This window comes from Lentinula edodes, assembly GCF_021015755.1.
Source record: "Lentinula edodes strain Le(Bin) 0899 ss11 chromosome Unknown C8R40scaffold_10, whole genome shotgun sequence".
NCBI classification, from domain to species: Eukaryota; Fungi; Basidiomycota; class Agaricomycetes; order Agaricales; family Omphalotaceae; genus Lentinula; species Lentinula edodes.
In genome coordinates this window covers 662,798-684,916 of record NW_025764316.1, presented here as the reverse complement: position 1 = coordinate 684,916, position 22,119 = coordinate 662,798, and the positions used below count along the sequence as shown (strand labels likewise).

Here is a 22,119-nt window from a genome sequence, read left to right as displayed (position 1 = left end):
CGAGACAAAAAGAGCCCCGTCTCACGTAGGCAGACCGTCCTCGAAGGATGCAGAGCAAAGAGAGAATTCTTTCCCACGAGCAAACGCGAGGTCATACCATCGACGAAGGACGGCGGTGATTCATCCAGCGCTAATAAATCACGCGGTGATTATTGCCAATGTACTTGACTTAAGTGAACGTGAAGTTAATCACGTCCCAGTAGCTCAGTGGTAGAGCATCTGATCTGATATGGTGATTGTTTATTTCATCCTATATGCAAACAAAAAGCCAGGGTTCAAATCTCTGCTGGGACTTTTTGTTTCCAACTGACTTTCTTTTTTGCCATCAATAAGACTATGAGTATTATACCTTCTACGAAGGTGCTCATTGGTGCCTCGTATAACATGAGATAAGGTAATGCATTCCCATGTAATAAATCCCAGCACTTTGTGGAAAACCGTGACTTAACAAAATTGTTGAAACTATCGAAAGTATCGAAAACATCTGTTCCTCACTTAGTGTAGTCAAGTACATTCACTTGTATGCCTCAATAGCTTAGTGGTAGAGCACTTGATACAAATGCTTCTTGTCAGCTGTCGACATCATATATTATCAATAGGCCAGGGTTCGAATCCCTGTTGAGGCTTTCTGCTTTCTTCATAATTTTTTTTTTTTTACCATCAATGGGACCTTGTCACCATCTTCCTGTATCTATCCAGCTGGTTCAACCATTGAGCTACAGTAGGAGCTTAATTTAACCTTGATTTAGCACTCACAGTCAAAGTCAGAGTGCCCAAAGTCGAGTTAGCGCTCAAAGTCGAAGTCGAAGCGCCCAATAGCGCCCAATAGCGCCCAAAGTCGAAGTGAAACTTATAGAATAGCCTGCTAGCTATAGCGTCCCACCAATGCTACTTAGGGAATTCAAATGCCCAGAGAGAACTTATTTTCCACCGTTGAAAAGAACTAAACAAAATGATACAATTGTCCCATGATCGATATCGTAAAGTTCACATATGTCATAGAGGCAGTGACATTCAAGCATAACGAGTGCCAGCAAAAGGACCCAAGTTGGAACTATCTCCACCTGCACGACCACCACCCAAACAACTTCCACTTGAGCACCCACTCACACAACTAATGATAGAAAAGGCCAGCCCGCCCAAGTGGGAAGGGATGTACAGGCCTTCCATTGTTTCTTCGTCGATCTCGTTGCCTTTCCCGATCAGGATGGATAGGAATTTGGACTTCTCCGACTACCTCCTGATGGTGACAAACAACTACCTTCTGACCTTCTTGGAAAAACCACTTTTCGTTCTCATTAATGGGTGGCACGGTGATATTGCAACACTTGTTGAACCTTTGTTCCCAACTGTCAATTGGAGGCCCTCCAGATCCCAGTCGGACATTAAAACCATTAGGCACACGAGGAACTCCATCATCTCCGACTGGTTGCAAGAAGTATCCAAAGCTTGTCATGCTCGCCCTGCCACTGGGAAAAATTCGGATTTTCCACTCGATCCCATTAGGAAGGGGTAATTGAACGTAGGACACATCTTCCTCAGTATTGGGAAATTCGCCGAACCATTCAAATTGCAACGATCCTAACTATATTACACCCGGAAAGGGCATGCCCTTTTCCTTAGCGTTTTGGGCCTTTCATGCCCTTTTTCTCATGGAAAGGCAAACCAGCTGGAAACCCAGTCTTCCTAAATCACTCCAAAACCTCCGTTTATGTCTCGTTTTCACTGGTTTGGTCAATATTGATATCATTTTGAGCTCCCTAGACAATTGCTGTCGTGGTAAACGCCGTTTCGGCTTCAACCAATGTTGGAATTGCGTTCGTATTTTCGTTTTATTTTCAGAAATTCAAAAGTAGATTTCAAAGGTATGCCTCTACAAATTTGTGTAAACTTCACTAATGAGACATTTGAAGAACGGACACTATCCTCAACAAATTGGTCAGTATTATACTCCTCAATTTCGGCAGTATTGAAGTTGATTAAGTGACGGCTCCTTCAGATGTTACTTGCCATAAACACCGGGTGTATCACCTCGTCCGTAACTTTCTACAATCCAACAATATAATATCAATATATTGAAGTCGTTCCTCTACCAGGTTATGTTCGATATCTTCTCTCATTGCTGTGAGTCGAAGTTCCATGATTTTATGTGAAAATCAACACCCTTGTAGATTTTGGCCGCACCAGATACCTTGATATATGTCGTGTTTTTTTCTCTATCGGTCGCTGTATGTTGCGATTCATTTTGGTATAGTTTAATGTGTTATTTCGCTTTTAGTGCATGCAATAACATTGCTCACAACTCTGAACGCTCGGGAGAAGATTCGTCAATCCGATGACGATACCGGTACCAAACCTGGTCGGACGTCGCCACTTGTATTTCGACCGCTAACTACTGGGAAATCGTCTATACGTGACGGCGCTAAGGTCGTGGTTCCTGCTTTGGAATAAATCGAAGCTTACAATTCAGTATTAACAGAAACAATGTCAAAGCCTGTCAGTTATGAGGACGAAGCATCAGATGAACATGCAGCGCGACGGATTATCTCACATGATTGGCGGTGAAGGCGATGCATATGAATTGCAGGATTTACCTACGGGAAAGTATGATTCAGCTGTGCGTATTGTCGTTGTGCATTCGAGATTGATACCGTTTGATTGAGTGCAGATAGTACATTGAATCTACCTCTGCTGTAGATATATCTACACTTCCTTCTCAAGCACAGCTTCAAGATATATCTTGAGCAACAGGGGGGTCGAGAAAAGTTGAAGAGAAAAAGGAATAGTAAGGTTGAGGAAGTCAAATGAAAACGAGGACGGTACAGAAAGACGTGCAAGGGCAAGAATATGATCATACTTCACCATCGTCTGATATCTCAAATATTTTGGTAATCGGCATCACAGAACGAGAACGCATTCAGTCATTCTATTTTGCTTGTAAGTACTTTGTAATGTCAATAAAGTAGGCGTTCAAATATCGTCTTCATGTGCATGAATGTGAATGTATTTCCCATTGAGCTAAACCGAAATAGACGAATTACTTTTATTGAGATATTATGCTTTCAAGAATACGACAAACATAACCAACTGACTTTATATCAATTATTAACTTCAACCCATCTTTGACCGTCGTACATCCATTTCTGTTCCTCGACTTGAATCCCCATCAAAGATGGTGAAATATCAGTGAGGTCGCTGAAGGCCTCCTCGATTTCCAGATCAAATGCGTCGATATCTGGAATTATAAGATACCGGATCTTTTCAAGCATATGAATACTTTGACGTAGAACGTCAAATACGGGGCCCTGCAAAAAGTTTGAATGACTGATGTCTAAGTTGAACAAACACATACCGGTCCTTCCGCTGGAATATGAGCTGAATCGATCAAAAATTCCTCTACATTTTGAAATCGTCTGAACGCTATTGTTAACAGGGTTTCATCGAAGAGCAAATCTTCTTCTAGACAGACACCTACTAGGGCTACACGCGTAGCCATAGGAAGGGAAGGAAGGAAATCTTGAATTTCCGATATAGTTAAATGGCTCTCCATGAATGTGACATCTTTGAGGCCAAGATGAGCAGGAGCAGTGGATCGGAAAAAGTGAATAGGTCCAGCATAGGCTTCTAGATCGTCCGGAAACGCCTGCTTGTCCTGAGTGAATGCCTCTGATTCGAAAATAGGCCAGCCTCCATTAAGCGTCAGTCGTCTTAGGCCATTCAACGCGGTGATAAATCTGAAAAACGTTTCTTCTTCCTGAAGACGACGTATCCGATTTGTTGACCATGAGTAATTTGCCGATGTGACCGTTAAGTCGTGAAGCTTCGGAGGCAAGGTTCTGTCATCAATGCCATGCATCGTATGTGCAATGCGGTAATGCCAGCCAAGGAAAAGTACTTTCAGCAAGGGGCAATTACACAACAGTGTGATTTCGTCGGGTGTATCGTCCCAGCGGATATTTTCTAGGCGTAATCGAACCAGTTTCAGTTCAATACCGTGAAACGAAACTGCGTCTTCGAACGTGCAACTTTGCAACGACAGCTCCGTCAATAGAGGAAGCGACGTCAGCGTCGCTGGAAAAGCGCATGGTAGATGTTGAAAAATGATGCTTAACTCGGTGAGATTCGAGAAGCTTGCAAAAAGAGGAATGAAACTGTTCCATTCTAGTAGCAAGCCCCACCGTTCGATAGTACTCCCATCCTTCCGTGTGTTTTGAAAAGGTGTGCCCACAACTAAACTCCTTGGGTACGAGAATATGGATTTTTTTCGTTCCAACCACGCTGTTCCGCAACGTAGTAAGATCGACGACGTCCTGCAGACTACCTTGCGATACAAGAGAGGATAAAGAATCTCCGAAAGTAAATGGCATGTCGATGCCAACGCCCATAAATTTTTATCCAGTAGAGACCCAATCATCATCCACAGTTCCCTGGGCAACATGTAGGCAGATGCGCAGAGATGCAGATGATGTTGAGCGTGTTCTGTCGACGAGACACTATCATGAAGCATTTCGAGATAGAGTTGTCCGTTTAAGCCGTAGCGATATTTATTGAACATGTAAGTGGAGACTCTGTCGATTTGGACGTGTTATTAGTGTATTCAATTGAGTCCACATATCGCGTCCCGTATTGGTAAGTTGTTCGGAGCAACGCTGTGCCGCATTATAACATAAATGTATCCACTGTATAGATAGTGGCACCGCAAAGCAAGATCGAGGCAACGCAAAGTAGAAAAAACAACGTATCGTCTTCATTCAATGATCAGGGACAAGAAACAGGTCTCCGCAAGCCCCGTCAAAATAAGTAGGGTGAGGGTGGGAAGGATTGGGGCAAGAGGGATGACGTTACTTGTATTTGTAGCCGTGATCCGAAGCTTTCCCACCGCAACTACCTTACTTCTTCTGTTAATGGCAAATTTTACAAGCTACGGTGGAGGATCGACAGAGCTCCTAGAAGCACATTATGTGGATGAAGCGTGAGCTATGATCCGTAGCTATGAAGCCAGAGTACTGAATATCCAGGCTAGATATATATAAACTTATGCAGAAGCTTTGCGCAAGTTCGACATCCTTATGCCCAAAACCAACTCTCAAATATCTTCCGGGTCTCCAAGCATCAGTCATCACAGTAACGGTCAAGGACGAAAAGTTGTCGTTATGTCAGGTTTTGCTCCGGTAAATATTCGGGTCAAGAGGCACGCTTTGGATTGGATGTACATAGAAAATTGACTCCGACATTTATTTTTGGGTTTAGCGGGAAGAAGAAGGGAACATCAGGCTCTGCTGTGCAGGAACATTATTGGACAATTACTTTACCTAGATGGTCTTTGCTGGTGAGCAATGCATTTAGCCCCCATTTTCATTTCTGATGCATCATGTACTTGTTTAGTTCTTTATATTTCTCTTCATCGTTATCGTGTTCGGCTTCTAGATTTCGATTAGGCAGATTGTGAATACAAAGGCATGGAAGTTTTCATGTATTGATGAAAATCGGGTTGATTTCATACGTATATCTGACGCTCCTAGATTCCTCAGGGTATGGACAAGAGGGTGTTTTGAGCAAACGTCTTCATGATGTGCGAAGCTACCAGGTGCGAACCACATTCCGGAATGACCCGATGATGAAGCACTGTTGACTTATCCTTATGATGTTTCGTTAACGAAAGGAAAGATACCACAGCCACGTTAGACGAATATCTACACTTTGACGAACTGAAGAAAATCAATGAAGATGCCTTGTACGATCGAAAACTAGTGAGGAAAGTTAAGCGATCTTTGGGTGTATTACGCGAAAAGAAAGATAGGAGAGGATGCATGGGGGTGCTCGGAGGTTGTATTAAGGTAAACTTTGTTGCCGAGTCCCGGATATTAATTTAACGCGCTTTTCTGATCTCAATTAACAGGTGTCGAGTTCTTGAGGTGAATAGAGCCATTCATCGATTCTGACCGAAGGTTTACCAGGGATTTCGCACACGCTGTACAGTGAAGTGAATTGTTATTGCGGTAGGTATGCTTTCCTCAGAGCTCACACGTACACTTTTGCAAGTGCTATATCGAAACGAAAGTTTTTCCGTTCGAATTCGTGTGTGATTCTTCAGATAACACCCTCGATGAACAGAAAAGGTGCGTAGTTCCCGTCTATCGCAATTTCACATTGTAATCAAGGTTCCTCAAAGGCGCAAACATCAACTACGGCATTGTCGTCGTTTATTTTCCGAGGGAAGGTAATTCGGGTACTATCATTTTGAGGTTGTCAAAGTCTTTCTCGATGCAGAGAAACCTTTCTTCCGAGTTATCTCAGAGACACCCGCAAGCGGTTTTATAGCTGTACGGATCCGTACGAGGACTGACGATGAATTGGAAATTACTGAGTTCCGGATTTAGCGAAGAGGTTCGCAGTGTGTGAGGATTCGTTCAAGTTTTAGGTATGATACGTTCGAACAATTGGGGTTCGATTCGGTACATATCGTGAGTGGATCCTCCGAGATAGAGTTCTTACTGATACTTAGAGTAACTCAATAGAACATTCACGAAAGAGTTCACAACGGCTCGAAAAAGTTTCGACAAGGATAGAATCGTCGGAGTGAATAAGATTACAAGGAACTGTGGAAAAGGGAACATACGACGCGATAAGGTTGTTCACCCAATTTGGAGGGAGTTTGAGTGCAGTGGTCTACTAAAGGCTGTTACCCTGTTGGAGGTTCTGTCTGTTCAACTTAGTGAACCACTCTAGAAACAAGAACCAACAGCTCGAAGAATTCTTCATGAGGAACGACAAGGAATTGACCCGGCACGGAAATGACGCAGATGCCGGTTTCAAGGCTGTGGAACGAAAAATTTCTTTACCTTCAAACAACGACGACAAAGTTTCTCGCTCACCTCCTCCTTACTCCTCTTTCATCCATACTCATCATTATAATCTTACCATTACTCCCTCGCATAATATGACCCGTGCATCTCCTGTTCCCGAAAATGAATCTAACCCCGACACAGAATGCACTCCTGCCGATAATAATTCCCCTACGACTCCCAACCCGCAATCACAATCACGATCGCAATCGCAATGGTCCATTGGAGAACGATCGCTGCCAGCAGCTGCCCATGCGTTGCTGAACGAATTGCAGGTGCCAGGCCCAAGGAACGAAAAAGGCAAAGGTGCACTCAAAAAGGGAACGAGCAGTAAAAAGTTGGACATTCTAACGACGGGATCATCTCCCTCATCGATCAAGCCTTCCATCTCTACCTTGACCATTGGAAACAACGTCTTTACTATTCTCAAGCTGAATACATCGGAAAAGAAGAACCGGATCGTCGACGTGGGCAAGGTGGTAGATGCGAATACCTCGAACCCGAGAAAAGACTGACAGATCAAGGAACTCGAGTCGCTGATGATGTTGCGGAGTTAGTAACACGAGTTGATAACCTGGAGGTAGTTGATGTCGTGGGCAACGAAGACGTTCTCAATGACAACCCCTCGCAGTCAAGTCTCCTTGTTTCGGCGGGTGCGGGTGTTCTGCGAGACTTGAAATCTCGTATTTCTGCACTGGAAAAGGCTCCGGATAACGAAGAAGGTACAGATGAGCACGTGGAGGTGCTGGAAAATTGGTAAAAAAGATGCGCGGGGACATTACAAATCTGAAGCACAAAGTGGAGCTCGACCGCCAATTTGCCAAGACCCTTGCCACCCCCAAAGATGTCAACGATGCACGTACGTTTGCAACGAAAGAGGTCGCGATGCTTCGCACCAAATTCTCGGACGAAATCAAAGCAGTACGGGGACTCATCCCAAAGGAATCCATATCGAGACGAATAGCACCAGTCGAGTCCAGAATCGACATACTCAGTTCAAAGATAAAGCTGAACCGCGCATTGGCCGAAAATGAACTCCTACGAGCTCAACTTCATTCAAAGGAGTTGCATCGAGACCGAACTCACTCAGTAACCCCCAACATATTTCCGCAATGTTTTCTCCGATATAACCTGTCCATTGCGGTGCAAATTCCTCTACGGTGACTTTGGACTTTCATCCACCGACGCATTGGGCTGTGCTCAAAGTAATCATTTTTCCGGCAACCCTACAAATCCAGGTCGGAGAACTTCTTTTTTCGAAGAATGACCCTTCCTTATCTGGTGTTAATGCTGTGCCACTGTGTCCGATAATGCTGAACTAATTTAAATTTAGGAATGTGTCAGCTGCGTTCACAATTAACGTCTAACTTCCACATACATAAAAGCCTTGTGAACCTCTTCTGCTCATGACTAGCGCACTTCCACTGTTCATTCCCAAATGCTGGAAGAAGCTGTAACTTACCCCTCGCACGATGGGTACCCTCTCTTCTTGACTGCAAAGGGTTACTGGATGCCAGAATTTGAAGCGCATACTGACGATCCGGAGGCTTGGACGTTGATATTGTTGCATTCTACGGCATCACACAAAGAGCCTTGGGAACCGACGCTAGAGAGGATATTCCATAGTGCGAAAAAGGATAAGTCAGTAAAGATACGCGAAGCCTGGTGTTTGGATTGTCCGAATCATGGTGCATCGGGGCATCTCAACGAAAGAATACTGCAGACGCCGGAATATTACCTGAACTGTGAGTATTTGAGCACCCATCCTCTTATCTCCTTCACAACTTATCATACTTCATTCAGTCACATGTGACAAATACGCTGAAGCTATCTATCACTTTCTCGTCGCCGGTCCCGACCATGATGCAAAAGTCGAATTCAGAGCGCGTAGACTGTATGGCGTCGGACATTCTCTTGGAGGAAATACCATGGCTATTCTCCAAACCATGGAACCCCGGATTGACTTTGAGTCTATCACTATCGTCGATCCAATGCTCAGTCCTGCAGGTTCTCATCACCTCAACAAACTAAGATCGATCCTCATCAAAGGTGCATATGAGCGTCGCGATGTATGGCCAGACCGTGTGACGGCACTGAAGGCGCTCAAGAGGTGGGACAGGACGAAGAAGTGGGATCCGAGAGTATTGGATATCTTCATCGTTAGTTCCGCACCTACATCCTTCACAACTGATTTCTCGATGTTCATGGTCTGTAGAAACATGGCATCCGGCCATACCCCGGATCATACTACCTCGAGAATCCTTATTTGGGAGTGACGCTTGCATGTACGCGGGATCAAGAAGCGGTATGTTCACTTTTCACTTTCGTAAATCTAGTCTCCTCAACCCTTCTCCCCGGTAGGCGATGTATCGAGACCCAGAAGGCGCTACCAAACCTGTCAAAGCTCTCGACATTACGTGTAGAGAAAAACCTGTCCATATTGTTCTCGGAGGGCTACATGACTTCATGTAAGTCTCATATACTGCGATATATATACATACTTACTTTTGATATAGGCCTCAACGCACTCACGAAGCTCTTCTCGACAAAAAATCCGGCAGGATTTTCGCAACAGTAAACAGTAATCAAAGAAAGTGGACACCTGGTCCGTGTTTTTCCCCCTTTGCTTTCTCCCCTCCTCCTTCTGTCTGTATCGTATATCTACATGATTGCTTTGTGTGGGAGGCTTACAAATTCTTACCTGACCTTGTTTCCACAATACAGGTCCCACTTGAAGTTCCAGACATACTGGGTGAGGTGTTATATGCGAACATGCGAAAGAGTGGAGAGTTTCTAAAACAGGGGAAGAAGGAAAGAAGCAAACTGTGATTCGTGTGGTTTAGGCTTCTCTTCGTACTTAAATCAGTATGGTGACGTATATTTCGTCTTCTTGCTTTCTGTTCAACTCTACATACTGTATATCTCATCCTAGCTTCGTTTTATTACGATGACCATACTTTCGCGTAGTCTGCTTCGTGTGAGGTTTAACGGGCTCGTTCACAATAGCACGGAGACTGTTGACCAAAAGTTTCTGTTATATATTTTTCAGAATGACCATACACATACATAGAAAGATGGGATGAGTAAAGCACCATGAACCACAAAGTGGAGAGGCATAATTAAAAAGGCACATAAGCGAGACAAGTTTGTTCCGAAGGCATCGAGAGTTTATCAAGCAGACACAGGACACGGTTCTACTTGCCAACTGGACCAATGGGATAGCGAAGACTTCTCTGTGGGAGTAGACCAGGAGTCGACTGGATATGACACGCATCTGATGCAAACGAGAGCCTACGTGGCACATCTTCACAGTCACAGTCTTGTCCAGTGACCATCGACTTAGTCGCAAAGCAGTACTAGAGCACTGGCATAGGAAGACCAAGGACAATGTACTTCCAGGGAAGGACTGAGTGATGAAAGCACAAGGTCTGCGTGATCCTAGTCAGTCAACAAATGTCGAGCAATCCAATGAGGCGAGTGTGTGTGCGAGATTCGTCTAAAACACGGTAACGCCAGACTGAGTACCCGTGTACTGAGACTTCATGTCATCCGAATCGCCGGATTCGTCTTGGGCTTTATAATCGCATTGCGAGATGCTACCCATATCCGTTCCAGCGACGGAAGAAGATCCAAATGAGGTTCGGCGCCTCAAACGGTCGCTTTGAGAGAAAGTCAAATTGTTGGCATGGTCGCCACCCGTAGTGCTGCCGATGACGCTGCTGTTATCCGTAACGCTTGGGCCAGCATCCTGAGAGATGATAGAGGATGCATAACTTCCATAGGTGCTCCGTTTAGCACTAGTTCCTCGAGGGACGTTTGCACTGAAAGGTCCAGTAGCGGTGAACATTGGAAGGCCCGAAGAATAGGTTGCTTGTGAGCGAAGTAATTGGACGTCAGATGGGATGTATCCAAGGGCATCATGAGTGCGGTAGAAACTCGCATCGAAGCGACTAGGAGTTCCTGAGCTACGTGCTGAAGAAGGATGAGAAGATACATATTCAAGAGTGCAACAATACTGACCGTCAGGCATGGGTCCCCCTCCACCTTGGTTGCCTAGATAATCCCTCGCGTTGATTTCATGTCGGCGGAACTGATCCATGGACTTCCCGAGAGATCGCCTGGGCTTGCTGAACTGGATCATACTGGGCTGCAAGTTACTGAGAGGGCCTTCGACTAACGTACTAGTTTCCTTGTAGTGCGTGAGCAAATAATGCCAAAGGGGATGCTAACAAACAAACAATGTCAAGATGCGCATAATCAATACAGAAACAAAAACATACCTTGCTCAACACTTTGGGATTTCCCAGAATGACAACGCCGTACTTGGCTCGAGTTAGGGCGACATTGAGACGCCTAGGATCGTTCAAAAAGCCTATACCTTGATGCTCATTACTTCTGACACAACTGAGAATGATGTAATCCTTCTGTCGGCCTTGGAATGCGTCGACACTGGCGACTTCAATCACCTTGTACAGATCCTTTTTCAAGGAGCCGTCGAACTGCATATAGTTGACAATGTACGAACGTTGACCTTCGTACGGGGTGACAACACCTATCTGGTTGGGAACAATGCCAGATTTGAAAAATTTTGTAACGATCTTCTCGACGTTGGATGCTTCCGTTCTGCAATGCCAAGCTCAGTAAGTCATAACAGAGGAGATTGTAGTAATCACCTGTTCAAAAACGACGTTCCACTACTCGAAATTTCCTCCTGACCCAAGTTTTGATAGAAGAACATGGGAGTGTCGGGAACAGGCCACGGGAAATCGACATTTTTCCTCAATCGTTCAGGAGCCGTGACACCGTTCTGCAGGGTACCTTCATAGAACATGTTTGATGGAAATTCCGAAAGGCACGGGTACATGCGATATTGGACTTGGAGTCGGATCGGTCTGTTCCCCAAGACGACGAGGCGCTCGAAGAGAGACTGAGTAAGACCGGCGCGAGCGGCCTTCTTGTTCATGATGACTGGATCGAGTTGTTGATGGTCGTCGACAAGGACAACCTGCTTGCATCCTAATGCCAGGGGAATCATACATTCTGCACATGTTGTTGATTAGACAATGTTAAGGAAAACGGAGCTGATTTACTCGCCTGGCTCAGCAGCCTGGTCGCCTCATCAATCAAAACCGTTCTAAACTTCAACTTGCTCAATCTCGGGTCTCCAGCACCGACACAGGTGCAACAAATGACGTCCGCAGCAGTGAGAATCTCCTTCTCGCATTGCTAATTCATTCCCATAGGCTGTCTGTCGCCGTGTGTAATTATTTCTTCTTCCTCTCCACTCGCTGCTACACAACACCAAGGCAGCATTTGCTGTTTGTTCCCTTTCATCTCTCCTTACGGTCATGGCCTCAAATCACAATGTGCAGGCCATAGCCTCTGGCGACCTCATTGACCTTGTTTCTTCTTCCGGCTCAGCGACTATCTATCCAACTGACGACGCTATTCTAGCTGTTTTACAAGTCAGGTTTAGAGCTGATTTACCGTATACTCGCGCCGGAGCCACCAATCTTGTTGCAATTAATCCATATAAAACTCTAGCGAGTGTTAATAACGCCAGTGCAAAGGAATACGAGGAACGATCGTATAAAGACACTAGTTTACCAATGGTTGACTCAGCAAAGCTTCTACAGCCACATATTTACGACCTTGCTGCGAGGATGTATCTAGTGATGAGGAGAAGGAATGAGTCGCAGGCATTGCTCGCGAGGTGAGCATGATCAACCCACGGCCTCATTTCTTTTATGCTGAGTTTTTCTTTGCAGGGGTATCACAGGTTCTGGAAAGATTTCAAATCTTCGTCTTTTTACCAACCAGATCCTCAGGCTGTCCAGTCATTCGAGCAAAGAAGCCAAAATCGCAGAGCAAGTCAAAGCTCTTGGAATCGTTCTCGAATCATTTGGTAACTCGAAAACGCTCATGAACCCAAATGCTTCACGACACAGTCGATATACTGAGCTGCATTTCAACGAGCGAGGAAGAATTGCTGGTGCCAAAGTCCTTACTTTCGGACTCGACAAGTCTAGACTCAATCGCCTTACTCAGGAAGAACGGTCTTTTCACGTCTTCTATCAATTCATTGCTGGATGTACGTCCGCTGAACGAGATGCACTCAATATTGAGGATCCCTCGAACTATGCCCTGTTAGCTTCTTCGGGTACCTACAGGCTTCCCGCGGGTCCGTCCAGCGATGACTCGATTGCCATGAGTGACCTCTGAGCTGCTATGCGAACGCTTGGGTTCAAACCAAAAGCTACCGCAGCCATTTTTAGCCTCCTTATAGCCATTCTTCTTCTCGGCAACCTCGAATTTGGTGAAGGTGATTTTCACACCGTTTCCGCTCACGTTACCAATGTCGAGGTGCTCGACCACGTATCTCGTCTGCTCGGAGTCTCCTCCGAAGACCTCTCGCAGGCTCTGACGAACAAGACGAGCTATGTGCGCAAGGAACTTTATACCGCTTTGCTGAACGCGCAGCAGAGTGCTCTTCAACGAGACCAGCTTGTCCGGGATCTCTATGCCATCATGTTCGCTTTTGTTGTCGAAACAGCGAATCACAAGGTTGCTCCGTCATCCAAATCACCCCCTCCGCACAGCCAGATTGTTTTGCTCGACCAACCCGGATATCAGTCTCGCGGTGTAACCGGAACAAGTTCCGTCGCTCTTTCGGGTAATGCTCCTCTCATATCCGCTTACGGCCAAAACGGCTTTGACGAGTTTTGCATCAATTTTGCCGATGAAATGCTCCAGTCGTACTTCACGCGCCAAACGTTTGACGACACCGTTGGGTATAGTAATCATATTGTCAGCGACGGCGTGTCGATCCCGGCGATATCAACAACGGATAATACGGCGTGTGTGGAGATGCTTCGAGGGCAGTTGCCGGATAAGGTGCAGCGGAAGCCTGGAGGGCTCTTGTCGCTGATGAACAAGGCTCCGTCTGCTCACAAGCAGGGTAAGGGTAACAGTGATCAGCGTAATGAAGATTTGTTGCAGGAAATGCAAGCTAAATTCGGCGTGCATGCATCCTTCGTCGCTACTTCTGGTAACGCAAACCGTATGCAGTTTGGTGTCAACCACTATGCTGGGGTGTGCATGTATGACGTTTCAAACTTTGTAGAAAAGGACACAGACTTGTTTGATCCGGCTTTCGTCCCACTGTTGAGGAATTCCAGTGAAAGCTTTGTCGCCAAATTATTTTCTGGCCCAAGTTTGGCAGCGGAGAAGCACTACAAGGACGAGTCAATCGTTGTCCAAGCACAAGTCTCCTCCAGACCACTGCGTACCCTCACACCATTCGTTTCCTCCAATTTCACAGGAGAAGGCGAACGTACTTCAGAAGATGCCCAAGAACACCTCGAGCTCGACAGAGGTAAATCCTACCCTGTTACCACTCAAATCAACTTCACTCTTTCCGAGCTCTTTGCCAACATCTCCAAAGCCCGTCTCTGGGCATTGTCTTGCATTCCTCCGAACGACTCCGGCTCACCAAATTCTTTTGACAAACGCCGAGTCAAAGCTCAAATTCATAGTCTCCTCCTATCTGATTTGGCCTCCCGTCGCAGTGTCGAATACGTCGCCGACTTTGACCTGGCTTAATTCTGTGACCGTTATGTCCCGACTATGCGTGGGTCTGAGAGTGAGCGAATCATACAATGTGCTCGAGCGAATGGGTGGATTGAGGGTGTAGATTATGTTGTTGACCACCGCTCGATATGGCTTTCGTACTCCGTTTGGAAGATGGTAGAAGATACTGTTCGGGCTGTAGAAAAAGACGCCAAGAGGGCTTTAGGGGACGCAGGCATGAAAATGGACGATGACGAGGACATCAGTGTCGCACCGGACGATGGCACAGAATACACGCATGAAGGAGGAGGTTATCGTTATGGGGGTGTTGGATCCCAAATGGATGGTGGTGGACTCGGAGCGAGTAATGATGACTTGGTATTGAGGAGGACAGGAACAAACGGAACTCAACATCGTTCCCCTAATCAAGGTTCAGCATACAATGCTCTACCGGCCCCGAGTTCCCCAGCTCAAATGTCGACGCCGAACGCGTTCAGAGGCCAGGCGGATGATGGCGGTTGGGGATCCGAATGGGATAAGAAGGATGAGTCGTCAGTTACGGGGACAGGTACAGTCCCTGCTGGGTCATCTGTCAAGGAAGGTGATGGTCTTGTCGTCAAAGACGCTCCAGACTCTGTCGAAGAAGTTCCTTCAACAAGGAGCCGGAGATTCTGGCTTGGAACTGTCTGGGCTTGTATTTGGTTCATTCCCTCGTTTTTGCTGACGCATGTTGGGCGGATGAAACGACCTGATGTTCGGCTTGCATGGAGAGAAAAGGTCACTATTTGTTTCCTCATTTTGCTTCTCAACGGCATCGTCATTTTCTACATTGTCATTTTTGGCCGGTTACTTTGCCCCGACTATGATAATGCATGGTTGACGAACGAGGTCGCAGAACATACTGCAGATAATGACTACTATGTCGCTATTCAAGGAAAAGTCTACGATGTCTCAAACTTCGTTCAAGGCCAACACAGTGATATCGACGGAGAGGACTCCAACTCCGATGATGTCCTGGAAGCGCTTGCTGGACTGGATTTGACATATTACTTCCCAGTTCCTCTTGTCCTCGGCTGCGGTAATCTCGGTCCGACCTCAACGATGAAGCTGTCGTTCAAGAACTTCACTGAAACTGAGCCGACTGCGGATCATTCGTCAGGAGAGTTCGCTCAATCTACGACGAGCCAGCTTCATAATTCGGATTGGTATACTGTGACGTTCCAACCCGTCATCAATCAGTATCACATTGGAACACTAGTTCACAGTTGGGATGAGATACAGTCCTATGCATCAGATGAAGACATTGAATAAATGGATATCTACATTACCAAAAATTGACAATATTTGTTCAGGATCTGGGGTGTCTATAACAACAATTAAGCTCCGATGAAAGATATTCACTAGCGGACCCCTGCGGGGCACGACAAACCTTGCTTGATGTATGTTTTCTTCTCTCAAACCATTTTTATTCACTCATAGGGTAACGAGTAAGAGCTGCAAATGAATCAAAGCATGGCGCTACATGTTATTTGTTTTGAGCTAGATGTCCAACACAAAGTTAGAAACAATCCCGGTCACTTTCAGACAGTGAATAACATCTCGTAAAGCATTTTGAAAGACCTGCTGCTCAACCCCTCGTCTTCCAAGGGTATGCGTACAATGAGTTGATGCACGTTGGGCAATTTCACGCATTCCAGTACACAATCACCCCACAACATCTTTGACAAATGAATATTTCCGAACATTTAAAAAGTTGTGCATTGGGTTAAAAGAAGTCCAAATAGAAGGAAGGAAATGGCGGTCAAGGGATTATGGAGCGAGTACGTGGGAATAGGCACAAAATAAGGATAATCATAATGAAGATGAGTACATACTACAGAGGGACATGTCAGGAAAGAAACGATAGAAAGGCGCTTAACGTGTGAAAAAAATGCACGGGCGCTTGGCAAAGACGGGGTGGCAAAGGACCTAGCAAGCAAGGTGAGATCGGGGGTACTGATCTTGCCACGCCAAAGGTCCTCACCAAGCCGAGCTGTACGGCATCTTATGACAGCTCGAGAGGCCATGAAACTTGCTTGAAATCTTCGAATGTCTGCGTTCGTGTCTCTTACTGATGATATGCGACTACTTAGGTATAATATGGAAGGTATATCTCAGGTTTGAGACGCTTCTGCATCCTCCAGCCAATGAACCCCTGCCTGGACTCTATTCATTGAAGGAGCAGACGGTCGTGAGAATCGTGTCCCCAATCTGAATCTCCCTCACCTTCGACAACTGAAATTGAGGTTGCAAAAAATATATAAACATATTCTGCGCTACTGACTTCAAGTTCACAACCACCTTTTGCAATCCAGCAATGATTTTCGACAATTCATCTACTAGTGTCACCTATTCATCCACTCAAACTAGCCGTCCAGCAACTGAGACAATCGGAGACAGACCTCCTGCATTTCTTTGTGCTCTTTCGATTTTGAAACCGTATCTTCCGCCTGCAATACAACCGGAAGATATTTCGGGGCAAGCCCGCGACAACACGATTGTTAAAGTTCCTTGCGCTCTCGAAAAAGGCAACAGACCCGCTGGAGACACAAATCGTTCTACTGGCACCCTTTGTTTACCGCAAATTTTACAAGTTGAAAAGCAGACAGTTACAACGTCTGCCATTAAAATGGCTAGCACGAAGAGGCGAAAGAAGGAGGCAAAATTTCTTTGCCCAGTTCCAGGATGCGAGACCACTTTTACACGTCGAGTTAATTTAAACGGCAGGTCTTTTCCTTTTTAATATTCTGCTGAGCGATATCGGATTTAGTTAATCTTCTTATTTAGGTCATCTTCGGTCACACACGAAGGAGAGACCGTTCATCTGTCAATGGCCGGGATGCAATAAGGGGTTTGCTCGAAAACATGACTGCAAGTCCGTTGTTCATCGCTGCGATTTCTTTCTACACCTGATTCTATCCTATCCTGTTCTTATTTAACGACATATTTTTCAGACGCCACCAAGCACTTCATAGCAATAAAGCTCAATTCAATGTTTGCCGTAGGTGTGCAGAAGTTATCAGCAGATTGGAGGTAGTAAACGTTCGTGAATTCTTAGCGTTAAAGCGAGTTTTCTGAATCTAACGATGCTCAACAGAAACATTGTAAGATTTATTCATCTTGTCGTATACTTCACGTATGGTAACGTATCCTGTCTTCTTCTGCAGTACACTCTGCTGGTGAGGCAAACTGTCGCACCAAGTAGACCATTGGATGTGTTAGTGCCATTAGCAGAAATCAGTGCAATCTTTCACAATTTGTTCGGACGATCTTATACATAGCCTTGAAAAAAACTCCTTATCTTGTCAAGGCTTGGCACAATTTTCTAGTTACTTCGTAGGTTAGCTGATATATTGTTTTTCCCTTCCTCCTATGCTTTCACTCAAAAATAAGTTCACGTAGTACATATGATGCTTGTAATCAAAATTTAGTTTCGAACGATCGTTGTGATTTCGTCGATGTAATCAGTGACACTGAACTTCGTCCTTTGCAATTCTTTCCAATCAATTCGGAATACTCGCCGCTGTCTACAACGGTTACTTAGATACATTATTACAATCATTCAACAATCGGGAAACAATCCTACAGCGCTATCAGACATTTGCGACCTTGATATCAATTCGAACGCCTATGATGTTGTAGGTACCTGAATGGGATGAACATTTGGTGGAAGGGAATAATCATAGTCGTCGTTGAAAATATGAGGGAACATCATCGACATCGACAGTAGGATAGGTCTGGGCTTGTCTACAAATCGATGGTTCAATGGTAAACAAGGTGAACGAACGTACGTACCGTTATTGCATTTAAAGTCTTGTCCTGACCCACTACACGATAGCTGGTAGCAAAAACGGCTTGATATATCGTCTTCCCTCAGCGCCCGGTCCTTCAACTGGTTCCGATGCAATCTACGTCTTTGATTCTACGCCGATTGCAATTTAAGTGTCAATATAAATATGCAAGGCATTCCTACATGAAACCAGTTCTGAACAGAGCAAACGTAAGACGATTACACTAAACAAATGGTCGAACCTACTTTAACTTCCAGAGCTGTCAATCCAGTACTTTTGGACAGCTGTGCAACCATTCGTTCACTCGGGTGGATAGTCTAAAGTAACGTCAAAGATAATAAATATTACACGAAGATAATAACTTACTTGGTTTAAGATCGAATCAAGTGCATTGAGCTGAGATACCGTTAACACTCTGCGCATTCTTCTTTCACGCTTCATTTAGATCTTCCAAAGCACAGCGTACTCAGCGTCAATATTGATGCAAGCATGAATGAAACAATACCTGTTTCGTTGATGCCGAAGGTATTTTCGCTCTCTACGATGTTCGAAATACAACCATGGATATGATGAGTGTGGAAGCAAGAGAGAAAGCGGTACCGAGTTTACTAATGAACCTGCGACATCATCCTCTTCAGTCACACCGTCAAAACAAGCTTGCAACTTACCCCAATGTCTACAAATTAAATCATCGAGCTGGTTTCAAGGAATATATGACTCGGATGTGCACTGACCTGCATACGACAACAGATTCGCAGAACAATTCTGCTGGAAAGACCGTTTCATGAAATGTCTTATCCTTTCTCTATCAGTCCCGCAATCCTTTAACTAATAATGATTCTGCACATCATAGTGAACATTGACAACGACGTAAAATATAAATCTACATATCCGCTCGAGCGTTAGTATGAGCCTACGATGATCAATAAGCAGAAAAGCTGACCTGTCCATTCTATAGAAAAACATGCAAGGACCTGTTTCTCAAATGGACCAAGTACAGCATAACCAACAGGTTGCTCATCGAGCACCCCAAATTTCGAATATAATACAAAATCATGCCCCAGAACCCGAAAATCGCGTTGTAATCGTTTATGAAAATCCCCATGCTCAGGTTATAACCCAGTCTGAGCCACCAACTTACTTTTTTTCACTTCAACAGAGTACAAAACCGGGCGGATGAACTCTATGAATCTAGAGCCGATGAGAAGTTGAAAGTAACTAAAGACAACAGTGAACACGGTGCGTACTTGAATTGATAAAACGACAAACCAGTAGTAAACAATACTCATAAAAATTCGCAGAGTCTTCAGAAGAATGTTGTACCCTAATATTTTCCTTTGCCCATATTGGGAACCGACAGGCCAATCATATTTTGCTACTTTATCGACCTCACCGTAACATACTTCGCACATAGTTATGCACTTACCTTGATTTTTTTCAAAACAAAATGAACCATATGATTCGGGGACAGCATTATCGCCAATCAATTGTCGATGAACGAAGACTAGTACGTGATGCTTTCCTCGGTCCCATAAACAAGTCGACCTGATGCCAGTAAACTGTTCGGAGATGCCAATCCAAGTCCTTTATCTTCTAGTTCATACGACCATGTTATCGACATATCGCTTGCACATGGCGAATATATCAGGCGTCGCTGTGTAGAGGTCTGAAGCGTCCAGTGCACATCTAGAGTTGTACCTATTTATCCACAAATTAAAAATGTAAAATCTTCTCCCACTTAACTCGATTTTACCTTCGTTTAATTCTTTTCTAAAATCCGGACATATTGCACCTGATCTCCGAACGCATACCCCACCCATACCACCACCATCCCGTGGGATGTACATCTATTTGTATATCGACACAGTTCACCGGACAGAACAAAGGATGCACCATGCATATAACCCAATTAGAACTCGAAAGACACAGATATCGACGCCTTTTCCGAGCTCTGCCCACGTAATTTGATTATCGATGTGCATTTCACGATATCCAGCCTCTAATTAAGGCGATATCGCTGTCACTGGGCAGAATGTTCAATTTCGAGCGTGAAAAACGATTGCACGTACGCAAAAATTGGTTATACATCAGTTCTCCACTGATTGGTAGATAGATGCATTTGGGAGGGACGAAGCGACTGTCATTGTCACTAGCAGATGTGATGAGGTCTGAAATATCGATAATATCTGTCCCAAACACTGAATCAATGAAACAAAACTTCAACGATGACTTTGGGGCGAAGCTACCTGAACACAGCAAAGCTGACTTCAAATGTAACCACCACAAAACAACGCATTATTGATAGCTTTCAATTAGGTACATAGGTTGACCGACGCCATCTCGTTGAAGAGTGATCGGAGCCCGTAGATAGTAAGTCGCTGTCGATCGTTCATATGTTGAACAAGATACCGGTAATTATTGACCAGTAGCCGTTCCAAACAGATATCTTGCCCCTGGCGGACTACCTCAGATGACGAAAGATAAATATTCATCGTTCCAATCTCAGTTTACAACACTCACACTGTATAATGAACCCTTTAAACACTGCTAAACGCCCAGGAATATTTAGCAATACTTGTTCTTTCCGCTTTGATGACAACAGAAACACATATATAACTGTCGACGTAGGTCATAATTTTTGTTACTGTGTCGACGCAATAGCTGTCCATCCGAATAGGTGGTTTGTTTTGCAGACGTAGTGGACACAGTTCGACGGTAAATCTATCCCATGGTATACTGGTCATTCCGTTTTTCTGAATCACACTCTTACGCAGTATGCATCGAATCTCATCTTCTATTTACCTACTGGCGATCCTTTCATTGTGCTTGATACCGATGACCAGTTTACACCCATAAGCGGTTCATCCCTTTCAACTCGCTACGATTGATGCCAATACTGGTATGATGTTCGAACCAGTGATCAATTACTATTTAATTCATTCACGCGCGAAGATGATTCAAAGTAGATGGGTCAATTAACCTTGCTATGGAAAAACGATGCATTCATCGGGAATTAGAAAAGAAACATACCACAGAAAGATGTCAAGGAAGGAACAACGACCAGAAGAAGAAAAATCAGACAGAAGTTTCGATGAGGGAGGAAACTTGCTGATCTGAATCTTCTAAGAAAGCTCGAAGTTCTGTCGCCTGCTTTTTATATCCGTCTACGGCCACTGACAAAAGAACAGGCTGAAGCCATCTCATTTTATTTGCTCAACATGCATTGTGGAATTAGTATAGCGACAGCGCTCGGACGACAAAAGACAAAAAAAGTACGGGATGCATAACATGAAAACGAAACCAAATACCGGTCACAAAGAGAACTATCCCAAAATGCAAGAACAAGTTTCAACCATCTCCATTGCTCCTCCACGTTATGTCCTACCTTCCAGTATATCTTCAACGGCGCAAGTCGTTATTCATTTTCGCTGCAGAACAGTAAAAAAACCTGCAATTTCGTCAATCTGCCAGAAAAAATACATCGGAGAATACTGTCCAGTGCGAACAACGTACCGACCATCGAAGAATGCGTTAATTTAATGACTGGGTCAGTCGACCTTGATTTACAGTCTCCGGAGATAATCCAAGGAATAACGCTTGCCGTAAGCCCTATGTCATCTCTAATCGTTGTATGTCCTACGACTCAAGAAAAGTTAGATTCGAGGCCGTGCTGGGACAGGGGCAAACAAAGGAGGATCTCAAACCTTCTTACATCACAGTGTATTCTTGTAGTCAAAGAGCCAGGATGACCGTCATACCTCTTGAGCCAACCTTGATAACATCAGGAACTCCTCTATGGGCTCCAAAACTGGCAAGTTGTCCGGGAGTTACATATTCTCGTTCTCTATTTCCCTCCCAATGGCCGATGGAGCTCG

General features: G+C 44.8%; 6 protein-coding genes and 2 non-coding genes across 8 annotated transcripts; 5 read left to right on the top strand and 3 right to left on the bottom strand.

The window, feature by feature from the left end:
- Positions 1-193: 193 nt before the first annotated feature.
- On the top strand, positions 194-294 carry C8R40DRAFT_t91. Its single transcript has one exon. It is a non-coding gene; the product is annotated as a tRNA-Ile (tRNA).
- Positions 295-524: 230 nt separating this feature from the next.
- Positions 525-626, top strand: C8R40DRAFT_t92. Its single transcript has one exon. It is a non-coding gene; the product is annotated as a tRNA-Leu (tRNA).
- Positions 627-1,207: 581 nt separating this feature from the next.
- On the top strand, positions 1,208-2,808 carry C8R40DRAFT_1068066 (uncharacterized protein; the record flags this gene model as incomplete). The annotated part of the gene is made up of 6 exons (XM_046225972.1): positions 1,208-1,512; positions 1,843-1,865; positions 2,172-2,228; positions 2,279-2,433; positions 2,480-2,617; positions 2,698-2,808. The coding sequence occupies 6 exons, from the start codon at positions 1,208-1,210 to the stop codon at positions 2,806-2,808; spliced, it is 789 nt and encodes a 262-aa protein (XP_046088460.1).
- Positions 2,809-3,098: 290 nt separating this feature from the next.
- C8R40DRAFT_1068065 (uncharacterized protein) lies at positions 3,099-4,367 on the bottom strand (the record flags this gene model as incomplete). The annotated part of the gene is made up of 3 exons (XM_046225971.1): positions 3,099-3,305; positions 3,353-4,071; positions 4,229-4,367. 3 exons carry the CDS (start codon positions 4,365-4,367, stop codon positions 3,099-3,101), a joined length of 1,065 nt encoding a protein of 354 aa, XP_046088459.1.
- Positions 4,368-8,283: 3,916 nt separating this feature from the next.
- On the top strand, positions 8,284-9,317 carry C8R40DRAFT_1159776 (uncharacterized protein; the record flags this gene model as incomplete). Its single annotated transcript, XM_046229931.1, has 4 exons — positions 8,284-8,590; positions 8,649-9,004; positions 9,061-9,150; positions 9,207-9,317. 4 exons carry the CDS (start codon positions 8,284-8,286, stop codon positions 9,315-9,317), a joined length of 864 nt encoding a protein of 287 aa, XP_046088458.1.
- Positions 9,318-10,341: 1,024 nt separating this feature from the next.
- Positions 10,342-11,709, bottom strand: C8R40DRAFT_1040890 (AAA domain-containing protein; the record flags this gene model as incomplete). The annotated part of the gene is made up of 4 exons (XM_046223954.1): positions 10,342-10,810; positions 10,862-11,070; positions 11,126-11,468; positions 11,519-11,709. The coding sequence occupies 4 exons, from the start codon at positions 11,707-11,709 to the stop codon at positions 10,342-10,344; spliced, it is 1,212 nt and encodes a 403-aa protein (XP_046088457.1).
- A 499-nt stretch (positions 11,710-12,208) lies between these two features.
- On the top strand, positions 12,209-15,894 carry C8R40DRAFT_1182214 (P-loop containing nucleoside triphosphate hydrolase protein; the record flags this gene model as incomplete). The annotated part of the gene is made up of 4 exons (XM_046232963.1): positions 12,209-12,558; positions 12,614-13,026; positions 13,132-14,379; positions 14,515-15,894. Coding segments are annotated over 4 exons (3,222 nt in total), but the record flags the coding sequence as incomplete, so codon positions are not given.
- Positions 15,895-17,956: 2,062 nt separating this feature from the next.
- C8R40DRAFT_1068061 (uncharacterized protein) lies at positions 17,957-21,098 on the bottom strand (the record flags this gene model as incomplete). The annotated part of the gene is made up of 18 exons (XM_046225970.1): positions 17,957-17,980; positions 18,100-18,200; positions 18,249-18,375; positions 18,490-18,561; positions 18,611-18,679; positions 18,913-18,920; positions 19,188-19,196; positions 19,386-19,462; positions 19,514-19,646; positions 19,671-19,803; positions 19,849-19,930; positions 19,998-20,014; positions 20,056-20,091; positions 20,170-20,243; positions 20,314-20,430; positions 20,565-20,705; positions 20,765-20,860; positions 21,047-21,098. The coding sequence occupies 18 exons, from the start codon at positions 21,096-21,098 to the stop codon at positions 17,957-17,959; spliced, it is 1,368 nt and encodes a 455-aa protein (XP_046088455.1).
- Between the last annotated feature and the right edge of the window lie 1,021 nt (positions 21,099-22,119).